The sequence below is a fragment of the Hydractinia symbiolongicarpus genome, chromosome 1 (assembly GCF_029227915.1).
Source record: "Hydractinia symbiolongicarpus strain clone_291-10 chromosome 1, HSymV2.1, whole genome shotgun sequence".
Classification (NCBI taxonomy): domain Eukaryota; kingdom Metazoa; phylum Cnidaria; class Hydrozoa; order Anthoathecata; family Hydractiniidae; genus Hydractinia; species Hydractinia symbiolongicarpus.
The window spans coordinates 9,587,249-9,606,245 of NC_079875.1; the positions used below are offsets into that span (position 1 = coordinate 9,587,249).

The 18,997-nt window shown below is 30.8% G+C and overlaps 1 protein-coding gene across 6 annotated transcripts; it reads left to right on the forward strand.

The window, feature by feature from the left end:
* Positions 1–5,250: 5,250 nt before the first annotated feature.
* On the forward strand, positions 5,251–17,154 carry LOC130636789 (uncharacterized). 6 transcript variants are annotated; one of them, XM_057446654.1, is made up of 26 exons: positions 5,251–5,935; positions 7,479–7,585; positions 8,044–8,108; positions 8,260–8,368; positions 8,746–8,911; positions 9,881–10,073; positions 10,159–10,188; positions 10,267–10,290; positions 10,487–10,533; positions 10,643–10,727; positions 10,872–10,920; positions 11,000–11,103; positions 11,403–11,486; positions 11,599–11,692; positions 11,784–11,855; positions 11,935–11,991; positions 12,073–12,309; positions 12,392–12,472; positions 12,630–12,713; positions 12,843–12,890; positions 12,980–13,862; positions 14,101–15,343; positions 15,443–15,511; positions 15,845–15,880; positions 15,970–16,155; positions 16,349–17,154. In XM_057446654.1, exons 3-26 carry the CDS (start codon positions 8,088–8,090, stop codon positions 16,694–16,696), a joined length of 4,350 nt encoding a protein of 1,449 aa, XP_057302637.1. In that variant the 5' UTR covers positions 5,251–5,935; positions 7,479–7,585; positions 8,044–8,087; the 3' UTR covers positions 16,697–17,154. The 6 variants fall into 6 exon arrangements, with proteins under 6 accessions (XP_057302637.1, XP_057302628.1, XP_057302633.1 ...); XM_057446645.1 differs by having other exon boundaries at positions 7,479–8,108; XM_057446650.1 differs by lacking the exon at positions 5,251–5,935 and having other exon boundaries at positions 7,247–7,585.
* The last annotated feature ends 1,843 nt before the right edge of the window (positions 17,155–18,997 follow it).

Here is an 18,997-nt window from a genome sequence, read left to right on the forward strand (position 1 = left end):
ACAAAAGCTCATTAATGAACATTCAGAAAAAGATTTGTTTATTGCGTAATCTAGATTAGCACTGCATCCTTCTTTTCTTTCATGCCTCCTGTTTCTAACAATAAAATGCTCCAAGAGTTTCTTTACTGACCTAAACTGTATAAAAGTTTGCAAAGTTCACATCACATTATCCTAATGTTGTACTTCCACTTGTCAGAAATTGCGAAATGTAATTATTATTCATAATTAGTTACCCCACTTTACATTAGATAGCATCTTGTTTGTGACGCGGCAGGCGTTTTTTTAATTTGAAGTAGAAAGAAAATTTCGTACTCATTATTTTGTACTACAGTTGAATCTCTCTAAAGCGGACATTGTCTAAGGAGGACAACTCTATATAACGGACACTATTCCTTGAAACTGACTGATTTCAAGTCAAAATGTCAAAAGAAAATCTCTGTAAGACGGACAGTTTTAAGGCTGAAACTTTATAAAACGGACACTTTTTTGCATCAAATGACATTTTCTCTTGAAAAGCTTTATGTAAAGCAGACACATTAAAATAGAATTTGTTGCAGCCCTATTTTTGACGAGAAAAGTAAAGACATGCTGTCATCAGTTACGACAAAGGTGAAGGATCTGCAAAAGGTCAAAAAGAAAGCAAATTTCAATCCAAGATTTATTCGAGCAGATTATAAAATACAATATATTTGTTTTTGTTTGTATAACAGTAGAGCGTATGAATAATACAAGTTCACATTCATCAAATTATATGTCTCATTTCCTTGATCTGAAAGGAATAGAAAAAAAGATAAAAGTGCGTATATGAAGAAAAAAAAGTCGTGTTTTCGGCAAAATTTTGCTCTGAAAGTGCACTGTAAAAAATAAAATCATAATTTTAGATAAAATATCTTAGCACAAGTAAAAAAACAGCAACCACAAGTAACTCTATTCCGAACAGGTAGTAAATTTTACTTACTTAGATAATTTAACTTCAGTAATTTTTTCTTAACCCAAGTTCCAGATTTGAGTAAATTTATCTTATTGCAAGTAATTTTTTCTATTCCGAATAGGTAGTAAAAAATACCCAGCTAGCACAAATTACTTGTACTTAGTTTTATTATCTTAAGTTAGAGAACACTATAGTAAATTTTACTTAAAATACGAAATATCCTGTGCTGATAAACGCTACGGGACAACATTTACGTCATCAAATCGAAAACAAGACAGTTTGTTGCTGGTTGTTAATTATTTCGACGAACATCAAATTTCATAAAAGTACTTTATAGATGTACAGTCATGATAGATCTTTAACTTTAACATGTATTTTTCAAATTTTATATAGCTCACCATGTTTTATACTCCTAAAATACTTTTCACCATGAGCCCTGTCAATTAACTTCTTCAATTTTTCATAAGTTGGCTGTTGAAAACCCCAGCCACATGTTTCTCAAAATCATGTTTCTTATAAAAACGTTAATTATTTTTGAAAAATACGATACTTGTAAGTAAACTTTTTTATTACATGTTTTTAATTTTTAATATGAGAAACTTTTGGGAATTTTTTCTGTCAGCTAACTTATTTTGAAATATGCGAAAGATGCTTACCTATACAAAACTTGTGTTCTTATATTTTTCTTTATCTGTCAAAGTGTGTATGATTATACACCTCCGCGATGGCGATAAACCATTTTGTGCCTAACAACCTAAGAACTAGACTTAAAGGTACAAATAATTATAAATTACTGACACACCGTATTTTCACGCTTAACTATAAAATGGTTAATAAATACTTAAAACAAATCTTAAGGAAAAATTACTTGCGTGCTGTATGTTCATATTTAAAGTAAAAAAGAAAGAAATATAAAGTAAAAATTACTTGATGTTATATAATATTTACTTGGACGAGTGCTACTTATACATCAAGATATATTTTCTAATATTAAGTTCAGTTTACTTAAGGTTACAAGAAAATTTTACTTAATGATTTTTTCAGTAATTTTAAAACTTAATATGAGAAATATTTAGAAAAAAAATACTCAATACAAGTTATTTTTTCTAAGCAAGATATCTTAAGATATTATTTTTTATAGTGATGATTTTTGAATAACATCTCTATAAAGCGGACAGCTCTATAAGACGGACTCTTTTTTCTGCACCAATAGTGTCCGCTTTGGACCGACTCCACAGTAGTATAGCTAGGTAAAAAAGGAGAATACAGATAAACCAGAGAAGATAAGAATTCAAGCTATAAATCAAAAAAGCAATACTACAAAAATTATTTCCTTGAGTTAAGCTATGAAGGTATAAACAAGTACGTTGATGTTGCTGCAGTACAGAACATTTATGAAAATACTGACGGGAAAGGTTTATATGTTTTGCTAACCATCTGGCTTATTCAAGCGGGAATTACGGGATTTTATGAATTCGGATTGGCTCAGTGATTTTGAAGACAGCCCAATGTGGACCAGTATTTCCCTTTATCCAAAAAATGACAGTTTCAAATGCATACAAGCACGAAAAAGCAATTATAAGGAAGTTTTGAGAACGATTTTATCTCAGATTTCTACAATGTATTACTTAATGAATTCATTTTATGCACACAAAACAACAACAACATCATGTTTGGTTGTTGAAGTAACGTTAGCGTTAATATTATGTCTAAAGACTCTTCAACATGGTTCTAGTTAACTGCCTAGCTATATTATCTAACAAACCGGTACTAAGATATCCAAGTTTTATTAAAAATTATGAATGTAGAACAACGAATATATGGAAAAAGCACGATCAGAATTCTGGCGATATGTTGTAGTGCAACCTAAGGTAATCGTTTAAAATTTTATCCGTCTTTAATAGATGCTGGCAAACTCATCCTGTGTTGGAGATCATGTAGTTACAATAAAACTACTATTACTATATATGGACACACAAGGGTCATATTTAAAGGAATATCAAACGGTTATCTTGCTCCAAAATTATCTAAATGCCGTGATATTTTACCCGTTTACCAAGTTTAATGACATAACCATAAGCATTTCCGAAAATAAAGGTCTTTATACTTTTTATTTTTGATTTTAAATTAGTTCTTCAGACCAAGGAATAAAGATTGCTAATGACAGTAGCTCTTACATTCACATTAATATGTGGTACTGATGCTGCCATATGCAATGTTGATTTAATAGCATCGTTGACATGGTTAATTTTTTTGATGTCATGATTTATTAAAATTTTTAGGACTTTATTACAGCCACAACATGCACTGATGTGACGTGCGTTTCCATTCCCTTCATCTACAGCATACACATCACTACCAGCATCAATCAAAGCTTTTACTATTGATGGTTTGTTGAAACCTGCAGTAATCATCAACAATGAAAAACCATCATTATTTCTCATTTTAATGATATTACGGTTATTACTGAGAATCGATTGAAAGTTTTCCGCTTTAGCATGTTCTATGATATTTTCCAGTTCTAAAAATAAGTGATATGTTAGGTTAAATTATAATAAATGAGCCAGATAGAAAAAATCTTTCTCTCTGTAACAATAGCTTTTGTCCGTTTTTGCGCAAAATCGTACCACAGCAGCGACACACATGAAATACGGTATATAATGGAAGAGTGAATTCGTTGATTTATCTAAGGACAACAAAATGTAATTGTCACCTTTTTTACATATTATTGTCACGTTTTTAGACACCTACAAATGCTGAGTACAAAAATTTTAAGATTCCGGCTCTGAACGTATATTTAGGACAGAGAATCCTATGAAACCACCTAGGTAGCCTTTATTCTTGTGCTATCATCACCAATCTTATCAGCTGCACCTTCTGGGGCATTGGGTGCTATTAGCACCTCTGACTATAAAGGGAAAGTAGTCAAAAACGGTTATGTCTGTAACAGAATTTTCTAATAATCTTGCTTATACTTAATGCCCGTAGGTAGCTGTAGCTACACCTTTTACTGTGATATAAACTTTAACAAAAGTCTTAACCTTTTTAGCTTGAAAGGATAACGATGGGCTGCTTTCTTATATAGTGCATCTCTTCGTGGTCATACTGAATGTGTTACTGTTATCAGCACCAAATAATGATGTGAATGTAGGAGACAAAGGAAATAACACTGCTAGTAATAACGTGATCAAAGGTCTATTATTAAAAAATCGCCAAACAAATCATAATGTGTTGGGTTACGTTTTTACTCTTTTGATGTAAATAACAGTAGGTACAGAAAAGCCTGACGCTTTGGGCATTCTCTGTAATGTAATATGAATCTACTATTTGAAACTTACATATTTTCATTTTTATTGTTATCTGACCATTTTCATCAAAATTTTAAATGTTTATTATAAAAGAAGATATGAGGATCAGCATTTCCCTTTGTCCAGTAAAAGGGTGGCTTCTAATGTATACAAGCAACAACAAAAGCAATCCCCCGTAAGTACGGAGAACGTTTTTATTTGAAGTTTCTGCAATGCATTACTGAATGAATACAACGAAACGAAAACAACGCCATTTTTGGTTGTTGAAGTAACGAAATTTAGCGTTAATATTTTTTTAGAGACTCTTTAACATGGTATTAGTTAACTGCCTAGCTATACTGTCTAACAAACCGATAATAAGATATCCAAGTTCTACTGAAATTTACAAATGTAGAACAACGAGTATATAGAAAAACACGATGGTAATTCTGGCGATATGTTGTAGTGCAACCTAAGATAATCGTTTAAAATTCTATTCGTCTTTAATAGATGCTGGTATACATCTCCCGTGTTGGTTATGATGTGGTTACAATGGAACTGTCGGTACTACATGTGGACATTTTAAGTATAACAAGGTCATATTTAAAGGAATATCAAATGGTTATTTTAATGGCCTTGTGGTTATGGAGTTGCTTCGTAATCACAAGGTCCGTGGTTCGATCCACAGCGCGGGCATGCTTAGCAAGTGTCTTTACCACAGCTACGGGTCAACCCATGCCATGTGAGGGAAATTGGGTAGGTAATACCGGTGTATACTTAATGTATACATTCCCAACACAGGACCTACATTGATAACAGTGTTTCCAACACTGAAGTAGCTATATCCTGTATGAATATTCGGAATAACAATAATAATAATAATAATTAATAATAATGACAATAATAATAATAATAATAATAATAATAATAATTATCACAATTTGGTTGTATCATTCTGCAGAATATTGAATGTACCTGTATTTTCCCAGCCACTTAATAAAAATTGTTCAAATTTGTCATGGCAAGCCTTCCTGGCAAAATAATAAAGATTATAACAAAAAAAATATAATATTTCAGGGTTAAATTCATTTTTCAGCACACGAAGAGGAATAGTACAACCAAACTAATGTCCCATTATTAGCTTTATAATAACATTATAATTTGCCTTAACTGGAAAAAAGCAATCGAATTGTGAATTGAACTTATCGTAGAAAATAACGAACCAAATCATAGACCTTAAAATATTAAAATCGCATTTCTCCAAGAATGTCAAGCTGACTTTTTGCAAACAAACAAGGCTCGTCGTTGCAGCAGCTGCGCAGATAATGAGATTTTATAATTTAAAGATAAGGCTTAATTTTTTGATATTCCAATGTTCAAATAATTCTAGGATGTAAACTATAATGGCACGTCCCTTTTTGATGGATTTTTGTTTTTAACAAAAGGAAACAAAGCCTTTTTTGGAGCCTCAAATCCCCAAATTGCAGAATAATACAACCCCCGATTTAATAACCATTATTGGTATACGTACCAAGTTACCCAGTACACTAACAACTTAAAAGAGAGACTTCTGACAATCGGCCATCTTGGAGCGCCATAAAAAACAAACAGACGAGGGGACAGGACTACTCTGTGGTTTTATTGATGGTGTTTACTGCTCTTTAGACCTAAAAACTATTAATCAAGGAATTTTTCATTACCTTTTGATTACTGAAAGGTATTTGTATAATTTTGACAATGTTTTAACTTTAAGATTTCATATTGTAGTTAGCTGGTGTAGCTAGCTAGCAAAAGACACTAGCTAGTAGCTGGATATTTTTTGGAATTTGTTATAGCTAGCTACACTTGTTTTTATTCTGCTTTAGGCAAGTGGATAGCTGAAGCTAACACCATGTCTTCTGCCAGCTACATTTAGCATGCTGCAAGATTATAGACATCTTAGCTAGCAAGCACGAACAATTGCTGAATTTCTTAAATTGAGGAGCATTCTTATGTAATAAAACTTGCATAAACACTATACACAGCTAGCTAGCACTAGTGACCTAATTATGTTTAGTTATACAACTTGTCTGTTGTTGGTTTAGCTAACTACTGCTATAGTTTTGATAAGGACACAAATTGAGTGTAAATGCTAAAATACACAGTAAGTTTAAACAGATCGTTTAAAGGTATATAAGATAAAAAAAACTTACCGTGTAAACAGCAAAGATGTTTTAACTTTTTTCTGTTTATGTTTAAATTGTTTAGACTAAAGATTTGAGCATATTTGTTCAATTTCTAATCATAACGGGTTTTTTTCTTTCAACATTTACCCTGCTGATGCTATAACAATACCTGCAACGTGTTTTTCCTTGGTATTTATTGTGAAAAGAGAGTTTTTTTAAAAAACTTATACATTTTATCTTAGCGTGTAGACAGGTATATTACCTGCAACGAAACAAGTTTTTTCTTACAACTAAACGGTCCTTTTAAACTTACCGTGTATTTTAGCCTTAAGAACTGGCTAAACATAAAGTTGTTGTTGTGCTGTCATTATGATGCAAGCTCTATCACTTTATGGTTCTCTCAATACACTGCCCTCTCGAATAAGCGCCCACCCTAAATGTCAAAATTTTAAGCGTCCGGGGCACTTAATTGAGCATTTATGGTATGTAACTTTGGTTTCTAGTTGACCAACTGGCTACTTATTATTTGACTACAATATTTTATATCAAACAAGATAATGCATTTATTATATTTTGAAAAAGATCAACCATTTTTTATGTTTGCAATTCATTAGCAGCTATTAGGATTTTAAAGTAAATATCAACATGCTATGATTAGGTTGAAATAAAAATGATCTTTCAGGCGAAAAACCTTAATTATTCTTTCCTTATAAATTTTTTTCTGCGTTTTTAGTGTTTTTTGCTAAATTTTGACTTAAAAGCCTCAAATCTCCCAAAAAGCAATCTGATATTACATATAGATATACACTTTTAAGGCAGTTAATATATAATGTATATAATCTTTTAGGGACTTTATTGTTTTTTTTTATCTTTATATATATATATTTTTTTCCCATCAAAATTTTTTTTATAAAAATATTCATAATGTCTTCCTATCAAATGTTGCTATGTTTTTTCAATTTCTGATGTTTTGTTATTATAATTTTTATTTCTATTATTTTAACCTCTTGGGTCTTTTTATCACAAAGTCTTTCAATAGAGCTTATGATTTTATTTTAATCCCATGGGTCATTTTGTCACAAATCTTTATTATAGAACAGCTGTTGAAATTCATTGAAGGAAATATGATATTAATATTGAGTTATATATCCTAAAAATTCACATTGGAGTGCATCGTGCATTGGAGAGTTGATATCAATAAGGTATAGGTACTTATAAAATATAGTATGTATGTGTCACAAAAACATATGTTTACAATTAATTGAATCTGGAATATTTGGGAACTTTTTTAATTGTGATTATGAATATTTTTATGAATTTTGTTTTCCTTATAAGAACATGGAATTTAGTTTGAATATTCTTCTTTTTACATTGCAGCCAAATTAAACTTTTTAAATCTACTCACATGTAATTGATATATAATAACATGTATTGTTAAAAAGATGGTTAATCATATACTAAGTTTCAAGACATCATTTTCGCTTATGTTTAAATAATCATTGAGGATACATGGCAAAGGAAGACATGGATTCCTATGTTTCATATAGTTATTACTAACCAGGATCTGAATTAATACATCCAAAGTTTAATAGTTTGTTATTGAAATTTATTTTTCAGAATTTTAACTGAAATATTGTTTTAACCAAATTTTCTATTTTAGTTAATAAAGTAATATATAAAACAGAATCTGTTAAATTTATCAAAATGACAGAGCAAACAATAAATGTAAGTATACATCAGCGCTTATTTTAACATTGATACTTGCTCAATCTTTCAGGGTATGCTTAACAAATTAATAAAACGAACTGATGCCATCATGTATATAATGCTACTTTAAGTTTTATGTTTGTATTTTTGTTTGTATTTTTGTGTTTAGACTCGGTCAAAGAAACCTAATTTAAGCCAAAAGGATATTGCATTAAAGTACTGTAAATTAGGTGTTGACCAAAATGGGTTCATTAAGAAGTGGATTCATATCGATATTGGTATAAATATTTTAAATTTGTTCAAGAAAGTAGAACATAAATTACACATATTTTTTTTAAGAAACTATAGTTTAAGAATGTTGAGGCTGATAATTTTCTAAAAATTAAGAACATAAGAACATACTTTGGCTAATTCCCTTCATAGATTGAAATCAAAATAATGTGAATTATTAGAATTACTAAGAAATAATTGTTTCTGAACAGTTTTTTTACTAATATTTTTACACTAACTTCAACACGATCTTTTCCTTCCAATTCTATAAAACCTTAATCGCCAGTCATACATCTGATCATATATATTTCCCAATTTTGTGAAGAACATAAAACAATATATTAACATTTTATCAACAGAAAATTAAACTATTACTCTTTTATAGGTTATGGTGTTTTTACTGAGCGTCCTTTTAAAAAGGGAGATTTTTTGCTTGAGTATGCTGGCACTTTTATGTCATATGAAGATGGTGAAAGGCAGTTTGAGGAAAAGAAAACTGGAGACTCATTTTTCTACTTCTTCCAAGGAAACGAGAAAAATGATTGGCACTGGTAAGTTTTCGTTCTAGATACAACATGGCTGTTCATTTAATAAAATGAAACTTACTGCTAATGAAAAGGTTTCTCAAATTACGTTTGACAATTTTCTCTTTGGTGTAAGTTGCTTTAAACATAATCAAAATTCCAAGGGAAATTAAAAAAATCCTTGTATAAATTAAAATAAAATAAATGTTTAATTTCAAGAATTTTTTATGTTTGCAATTTATTAGCAGCTATTAGGATTTTAAAGTAAATATCAACATGCTATGATTAGGTTGAAATAAAAATGATCTTTCAGGCGAAAAACCTTAATTATTCTTTCCTTATAAATTTTTTTCTGCATTTTTAGTGTTTTTTGCTAAATTTCGACTTAAAAGCCTCAAATCTCCCAAAAAGCAATCTGATATTACATATAGATATACACTATATGTAATATCTTTGGTGTAAGTTGCTTTAAACATAATCAAAATTCCAAGGGAAATTAAAAAAATCCTTGTATAAATTAAAATAAAATAAATGTTTAATTTCAAGAATTATGGTTTTTTGTCATATTGGCTCCTTCAATTCTTTGTTTCAATAAGTTGTTCGCATTTTTTTGTTTATTGTGCCTACACCCTTTTTTTCTTATGTGCCCATCTTTCTAATTTCCTTTTCCCTGTGCATTATCTGACACAGTTTTACCTTGTTGTTTCAAGTTTTATGGAAATTTTAGAATTGTATTATTGTATTATATATTAATAAATTTTCATTTGTATTTTTAATTTATAGGGAGAAGAACCATATTTTTATATGGAACCCGATTTGATGTTAAATAAATAAATAAATAAATAAATAAATAAATAAATAAATAAATAAATAAATTTCTGGATTAATTGTGGTCAATGTAGTTATGATTCCATGTGAAATTCAAGTTATAATGCATATGACACATAAATTCTTGCTATTTTCTTATTTTACATTTTATGTGCATTTTCTTTTTAGTATTGATGGATCAACTTCTAACCAAAATGGAAAATTTGTAAATGACTCACTACATGGAAATTCTGTTATGAGAAAGATTAATTGTAGCAAAAGCGATATTAGACTCTGCTTATTTGCATCAAAAGATATATTGGAAGGAACGGAATTAAGGTATAATTATGGAGACGATGAAGATATCTGGTGGAGGAAAGAGGTATGTACTGTAACATCACAATGATAGTTAATCGTCTTATGTTATTCTCAAGCATTACAGTAAGCTTCAAAATATTTTCATTCAGGGTTCATTCAACAAACCACTTAATATTCAAGTAAGTTGATGTTCTGGTGAAATTTATTGCTAATACCATTTCTTAACCTGTTTTTTGTATACAATGTTCTTTTTTTAGGCGATTGAAAATAATTCATGTGAAGTAAGTATTTCTAATAAACTAAGATAGTTATTAGTTTCGATTTATCCAGCTTACCAACAATTTGTGTTTCATTTTTGTTTATGGTTTGGTTAGAAATTATTATCTTAGGAATTTTTCTATTAAGGAATCGGGAAATAAACTTTTAAAGTTTTTTTGAATAAGTATTTTATATTTTTTTATATTAACTTTATTGAAGATGGAGTCGAATGATGAATTAGATGTATTTCACTGGACTAAATACAAGTAAGTATTTTTTTTATTTATTTAACATATGTATCTGAAGGTGCTTTTTTAACAAAAATAAATTTTATTATTATTTAATGGATTTTAATGATAAGCAAACTTCTCTTAGGGACCTTCAATCCGTACCATGTGAAGTAGTAAAAGTTCTGGTTGAAAAGTGTGAAGAAACATTAAAGGGAATATTTACTGGAAAGGTAATGAACTTATGATTTTTACTTACTTGTGTAGTATTCCATGAATAGAATTTTGTATGAAATTTTAAAAGAAGAAATAAAAGTTGATACATAACAAAGGAAGTTACATTATTAGATTAATACACAATAACGAACATTTTTCAGGAATGGCGAAAACGATGTGATATTTACAAACAAAGAGGCCGAGCTAGAGGTAATGTAGTTTAGGTTATGTATTTTTTGAAAGTGAAAAATAAAGGTTTGTATTAAAAAGTTCTTTTTTAAATGTTTAGAATCTCTTACAAATACTGTTCGTTTTGGTGCATTTACAAAAGAGCAAATTGATGTGATTGTAAAAACTTTGTTGGAGATTTTTTGTCCAAATAACAGTACAAAGGTAATTAATTTCTCCTCTTTGTAAAAAAACTTAGGATTCCACAGGATCAAGACAGTCCTGCAATCTAAAAAACGTCTTGAAAAGTCCTGGGAATTCCTGAATTTTTTTAAAATTAATTATAAAGATGTTAAAGATTTTAATCCCTTCAATTTTCGTTTATCTTTTTGGGGTGAATTGGTAAAAGTTTACTATTGTAAAATTTAGAAAACATGCCTATTGGTGAAAAATTCCCTTTTAAGTCCTAAGTAATTTGTCTGGAAAGCTTATTTGGTCAATTTACCAAGTTACTTTTATTCTAGAACTTTGATTTCGTGTTTAAAGTTCTTTTGCCAGAGACCGTGACACTTATATACAGTCGTGTAAATGAGATATCAGTGGAAGAGGTATGTTTGACACTATTTGAAACGTCACTTTATGTATTCAACTCTGTGGTAGGAAAAAGTGGTATTACATTGAAAATTGATTAAGCTTGCTATTATATTTTGTATTTTTAAGGCTGAAGAACAAGTTAGCAATGTTGGAATTTCTGTCTTAAAGGAAGGTAGTGATTCCGATGATGGATCAAATAAAGAAAGTAAAGAACATTCAGGTACACGAAGTCGTTCATTATAGAACGAAAAAACGATGGAAACGTTAAAATGAATTTTAATTTAATTTATATCAATCTACTTCTTTTGTAGAAAACGAGTTTAGTCATGATGTTAACTGTTATCCTCCAACAGATGATGATGATATTTCTCCCAAAGGAAAAAGTACGGTTGCATGATTTAGCATTTTGAAAGTATCTTTGTTATGTACATTATTCCAAAACTGGTTCAAACGTTTTTCTAGGTATTCTACAAAAGCGTTTAAAGGCAGAAATATTTATAGCTAAAAAGGAGAGAAAAGGTATGTATAGTCTATCTCATGGGTAGAAGTAATTTAGAACACATGATTATTGCACTTGTAACATTTTAGATTTTTATCTAGAAAAAGACGGAGACAGTATTGGCGTAAGCACGAAAAAACAAAATAATGGCGAATATTATCATTCTGCTTTTGAAGAAGAGAATAATGAAGAGGAAGAAGAAGAAGAAAAGAAAGAAGATATGAACTTAAAAAACAAAAATGGGTTTGAAGGTAACAAAAGGACTAAATTAAAATGCCTAAAGCAGGATGGACGGAAGAAAAAGGTCACTGCAAAAAAAAGGTTAAAAAACAAAAAAGGTATATTACCTCAAACCTCAGGTATATTAGCAATCGACTCTGTTTGGTTCATTGTTCTTATTTCTTATTAACATTTTTAAAGTTCCAGAAATGCCGTCTACTAAAAGAAGGGCAATCTCAGCCAAGGAAGTATGGAAAATTGTCAACGAAAGAAATCGTCAAGGTATTAAACAGTATAAGTATACGTTAACTTTTAATAACATTCCAGCATTTTCATACTTATACAAAATATTGCTCGAAATATTGCTTAAAAACCTGACAAATTATTTAAAAAAATCAGAAGTTGATTTCGTATGTGCTATAAATTATATTGTTTTTAGACGATTGGTTTGACACAACTGGAAAAAGCGATGACAATGAGTCCAACACACCAGAGTCAGATCTAGAAGAAAACGTTCATGCCAGTATATAAAATTCTTTTGTTTAAATTATCAGTACCAATTTGCTTACTTGTATATCAGTAATGTTCTCCTTTGTTTTATTAAGTTTTGTGACACAAAAATTACATTTTTTTAAATGATTTTTTCCTTTAGTTGTCCATACCCTCTCAAAGAAAGAGAAAAGAAAAAAGAAAGAATCAGGTGAGTAAGAATACTAAATAATGATGTCAGTACGTCACTGCCAGTTGCCTGCAATTAAATTTCGGATTTTTAAATTTCTTTTTTTTCAGATGAGATCATGGAATTGAAGAAAAGTATGGAGGTCATGAGGAAGCGCTTAGAAAAAGCAGAAAAAGCAGCCGAGAGAGAATATACGTACGTAGAAGGTGATAATGAAAATGATGATGACGATGTTGATATGTCTGTACAGAAAAGTGAAAATACAAGTGAAGAGATAAGGAAAACACATAAGATCTTAAGCCATGGAAAGATTCTTGCTAACAAGAGAAAAGCTGAAAGAAAAAGGAAAAAGATGTTAGCCTGTGTGAACAAGTATGTCGGGCCTCCAGGTACTATAAAAGAGCGCAAAACTGGCGTTATTGACTACAGAAAAGTATATGACATTAAATGCCCGGTTTGTTCAGTTGTATCTAGCAGACTCTACCAGCATTTAATGCTTCAACACAAATTTTCGGATAGGGAAGCAAAACTAAAAGAGTCAGAAGTCAGGGTGATGTTTCTTTGGTCAAAAAAGGAAAAGCATGGTATCCCAAAACCGTTGCCTTGCGCAATCTGTGGAGTTTGGCACCTGCGTCTTCGTACCCACCTGAAAAGGAAACACAAATTTGAAGGATCAAAAATCACAGAAATTTTAGAAACTGCGCGAAAAGAAAATTGGGCTAACGAAGGATGTTTGGAAAATAAAGCCAAACTAGTCAAGACAGCCAATCAAAAGGCGAAAAAACGTACGAAATGTAATAGAGAAGAATTGATTAATACTGGGAGAACGATCAAGTATCTGCCAGATAATGCGAAGGAAGTAAATGCATCTAACAAAGCAGATTGGGATATTGAAGGAGATAACTTTCTCATGTATTATGAAACCGGAGAGGAGTTGCTAGAAGCTTTTAAAAGTGAAGTGGAAAAGAAGAAAGGAGCTGTTAAGGCAAAAAGGTAAGACAAATCCTTCTTATTGATATACATGTTCCATCGTTATCCTAACCCTAGTAGATCGTGGTTACGAACCTGAAATCCTTACAAATAAGACATCATTTATAGGATTTTCTAGCTCCAAACTTTATTGAACTTTTCCAAAACTTTTTCAATTTTTTTATCGTGGAACTCTTTAAAACTGAACCCACACTAGAATTTTTCTGTTTGGTAAATTTAAAAATGATTCATTTTATCTTAGGTACAGACAGCATGTGGAGTACATATGGACTATTATCGATCCCAACATGGCAGTGATACCAGCCAGTGCATTTGCAAATTGCTTGCTTGTTGAAGATAAATACCACGATCCAACTTACCGCTTGATTGGTAAAGGAGGAAATGAGGCTTCCACTCTAAGGGTTAGATACGTCGCTTTGAGAGCATTTATTAGATTTTTACGTCGTCGCCATGTCTATGGAGGCATTACCCGTGATCAAATGACAGCTTTGTCGGAATATATCGATGAATGGAACGCTGATTTTACTGAATCCATTGCCCAGCGTAAAACTGACATTAGACGAATTAAGATTAAACGCTTAATGACTCCTACCCATATGATTAAATATGGCCGATCAAATTTTGTGCAGGGTCTTGTGAAAAGTATTGAAAGGGTCGCTAAGTCTGAGAAACCTACAAAACGGTTTTGTCAGCAGGTCAGAGACTATCTGATTACTAACTTGTGCATAATGAATGGGTTGAGATCATCAAACCTGATAGAACTCAGGGTTTCGGATGTCCAGGAAGCGCACACTAGCGAAGAATATCCTGGATACATGGTGTTTACTAATTCCCGTTATAAAACATCCACAATATATGGTGAAAAGGTCATTGTCTTGCCTAAAAACGTGTTTGAACATCTTAAATACTATGTCAAAGAAATAAGGCCTGTTTTGAATCCCACAACAAATACTTATTTATTCATTTCATCAGATACAAATCAACTGTCGCACGCTACAATTGGCAGTAGCCTGACGTCATCTTTCAAAAATGCGGCGGTATTTGGCAAACACGAATATGATAGAGTAAGTCCTACTCGAATAAGATGTGCATGCGCAACATTCGGGTGTAAGGTTGATGGAATTGACAGTGGCTATTTTGCAAAGCACTTTATGAAAAATAAAGAGGATACCACAAATATCCATTACAATTTGTATTCAAATCATAGAGAGGCATTAAAACTTGCTATGATGATGGGTAATACATTTGAAGTTGGTGGAGTTACGCAAACGTTAAAAAAAGAAGATGTTGAAAAAATTACATCTGCAATCTTAAAGAATGAAAAAGTTATGCCCTGTAAAGATGATGTTATCGAGTGGGTAAGCAAAAACAATAGCCTGGAACCAAAGGAATTGTCAGATTTTATGGATATTTTGGAAGAGCTGGAAGGGGAGACCAATAGAATTGATCTTTTCTACAATAAAAATGGAGGAAATGTAAAGAAAGTAAGTTGATCCATTATTTGCTTTGTTTTTCTTCATTATAAGGAAATCATGATATAAAAATGATTGCGTTTTTAAACTTAAAATAACTTTTTTTTACAGAAGGATGCTAAAAAGTCTGTTGCTGTTCCAAAGACAACACTTAAAACGTATCCAAAGCGAAAACAAAAGGTGCTACACTTTTTTGCTCTATAAGAAAGACGAGTATCACGCCATATAGATCAGTCAAATTCTTTAACGTAATTCTGGATCGAAGTTTGGTTTTGCATACTTTTACCTTTTACAAGGAAACGGTAGATCCATTAAGGCGGTTTTTCACTTAAAACGAAATTGATTAATTGATTTATGAATGTCATAAGTAGGATTGTTTTGATTTATTTATTTATTTAATATTTTTGTTCAAGTAATCTTTAAACAGTTTGCCTTTAGTTACATGCCTGGTACATTTTACTAGAGGTTGCCAAATTTCAAATTTCACAATTTCTTTACTTCATTTTATTTTAGCCACCTAAAGGGAGTTGTTTAGTATTACAGCATCAGGTACTATTTATTTTATAAAAACATGACACGTTTTCTGTTTTATTCCTTCATGTGTGATATTTTTAGGGATTCTTTTTGTTAAATTTTAGTATGGTGAAGACTCTATCGGAAGCAATTCGAGCAATAATGATGACTCGAGTGAAGAGGATGACAATTCTATTTGCGAATTCTCTGCTGAAAGTTTAAATGACATTTCTGACGAGAACTTGCAAACAATGTCAGAAGTTGATGACTGTGAAGTGGAGAACCATCCTTTAAAAGATAGTTTGGACGAGGTAATTTCAGGAATAGTTTTCTCAATCGACACTTTCCGAATAAATTTTGATGTACCGCAGTTTTTTTAAAGTCCTTACAAAAAATTTGAATACACCTTAAATTTTAATAATTTGTAAAAAAAAATCCTTTTGTTTTAAATACTTAAGGAATTAATGCCGCCGTATTATATATAATGACTTTTTATTATTGTAGAAAATTGCGAAATATGAAACAGTAAAGAAAAACGACCTTGTGAAAGGAAGAAAGCACTGCAGGACCATGTTTCTCGGTCTTACGTATGTATGTGAAGAATTAATGAAACGCAAAGATTATGATAACGTGTCAAAAACGAAAACATTTACAGCAAACGAAGTAAAAAGATGCATTAGCAAAAACGAAAAAATGAAAGAAGCGTGCAAAGGAAAAGACGCCGACTACTGGAAATATTTAGTTTTAAATATGCGTGAGAAATACCAAAGAGCTATGAAAAGGGAAGAATACTGCAAATGTCGTCAGTGGTTAAATGAAGCAAAGGACATGATGAATCACTGGAATACTTAGTGTCGTTTTGTCATTATTATGTGGCACAAACCGTGATGCATTCATCAAGCGCCCCACTCGTAATATCGACTCCCTAATATACGCTTTTCCTTAATATGTCCATTTGTTTAGGTTTTTGGCGCCCCACTCAAAATATTACCTCCCTAAAACAATTGCACCAAGAAATATATTTATCTATTTCACTTTTTGATTAAAGTAAAAACAGAAGTCAATAGTTTAAAGATATATATAAAGAGCCCTGGCGCTTAATCGATGCATTACGGAGCGAGTAGAAAACTTTTAGCTACGTAACTTTCCATCGTTGACATATATGCATGAGAAACAATGTCATTTCGCTTTTATTTTTTTTATTAAGCGTCTCTCTTTCACAAGCTGATCGGATGGCTTACTTGTTGCTTGTTGACCATCAACTTGAGAATATCAAATTCACGCGTTAGCTTGCAGAGTTAATTCACAAATCGAAATCAAACTTAGGTGTTATCAGTTTTTTGTATACATATTATTTGCATAACTTTTAGAGATATGTATCGGAAATATGTTGAAATTCCGATCAATTTTCATTTATGTATTTCTTTTTAGTTTTAAAGATAACATTTTTTGACATCTTTAATTTTGTAACTTTATTAAGATTAAAAATATATTTATCTTATCAAGTCTAGCAACCTTTTGTTTGTTACATCGGTTCTGTTAGGCAGTCAAAATTTTGCGTTTTTTAAAACTAGCGAAATTAGCAATAGTGTATTTAGATTCTTAATCGAAATTTTCTACCACGACAATACCTTTTCCCGTCTATTTTGACTGGTTGATAAGGGTTACACCAAATCAGGAAGTGGTGTGAATTATCTTTGGGAATTCATTGAAATGCACCTTTTTTATAAGAACAAATTATATAAGAACATAGGGCTTCACAGGTACAAAACTTTGGAACATGTTAACAATATTTTTCATCTTTGTCAATACCGAGAAGTACTGAAATGTTCCTTTAAACGAAAAAAATGACAAAATAAGAGAAAAATTAAGAAGAATTTAAAAGCATTTTGAGACAAATTAAAAAAGTTATAAACATTCGTAGGCTTCCTTCAAGTTGCATGTTTTTACAAAAAGCGTTTAGTAGACGCGAAATATGCAATTTGAAAAGTAGTTGACAATTCTTTTTTTATTCTCCGCAATTTGCAAAAACTAATCTTTTTTAGCTGCAATTAATTCCGTGAAAATTGTAAAAAATAGCAAAATACTTCACCGCGAAAAAGCTGCTTTCTATGTAGAAAAAAACAAAATGCGGAAAAATACAACCGCAATTCAGAATAATACAACCAAAAAACATGGAACAACCAATTACAGAATAGTACAACCATTTGCAGAATAGCACAACCAAAAAAATCGCGTCGCAGAATGATACAACCATTTTCAGAATAGTACATCCGCCGTAATAATAATAATAATAATAATAATAATAATAATAATAATAATAATAATAATAATAATAATAATAAATATTTAAATGTTTAATGACACTAAGTTTAATGACATAACCATAAGCATTTCTGAAAGAAATGTTATTTATATTTTTTACCACATTATCTTTCGTTGATGTAACATTGTTATTCACCCTAATGACATAATTATATTCAATTCTTGATTTGAAATTAGTTTTTTGGACTACTGAACAAGCCAACAAATGTTAATAGAATATGACGTTTGATCTTTAACGCATTGGGAGTATAGGAATGTGTTAAATTAGGCTGTTAAGTTTCTATATCATATTTACATTTTTTGTTCTTAGCTGTGCGTCCTGTTTGTACGAGGAACATTCTACATCAAAGGGAACTTTGCGCATACAGTTCCTGTTTAAAATTAACTGTTTATCACAACCGACTTTTGATCCTACGAAATCCGTAGCATATCTAGGGATAAATATGGAAACCATAATGTTTTCCATTAGTTTTTCATAACAGTGCATCAAAAGTAAATCAGAAATATGTTAAAGAAAATACATGGTTTAAACTCAACACTACTTCAATTTTATAGATAATAGCAACAACAATTCCGAATCCCGAGAGCAGGAAAGTATGTATCAATGAAGGGCATAGGACACCGAAAAACAACCTTAAACGACATCCACCGTTTAATTTTTACAATATAAAGTAAAACATCGAATTTACGCGTCTGTTGTAAGTACCTGTACATATGAAACAATAATAATTCTTGGCCTCTAAAGCATTTCATTCGAGAAAACCGAATTTCCCATAGCTTTTCACCTGCAACTCTTTACCTTTAAACCCAACTTATGACCACCTGCTA

Excerpts from the sequence above, each read along its gene's own strand:
- LOC130636789 (XM_057446645.1), top strand. The coding sequence starts at position 8,088 with ATGACAGAGCAAACAATAAAT. Across the intron at positions 10,074-10,158 it reads ATATCTGGTGGAGGAAAGAG|GGTTCATTCAACAAACCACT; the intron begins GTATGTACTGTA and ends ATTTTCATTCAG. Across the intron at positions 12,714-12,842 it reads AGAAGAAAACGTTCATGCCA|TTGTCCATACCCTCTCAAAG; the intron begins GTATATAAAATT and ends TTTTTCCTTTAG.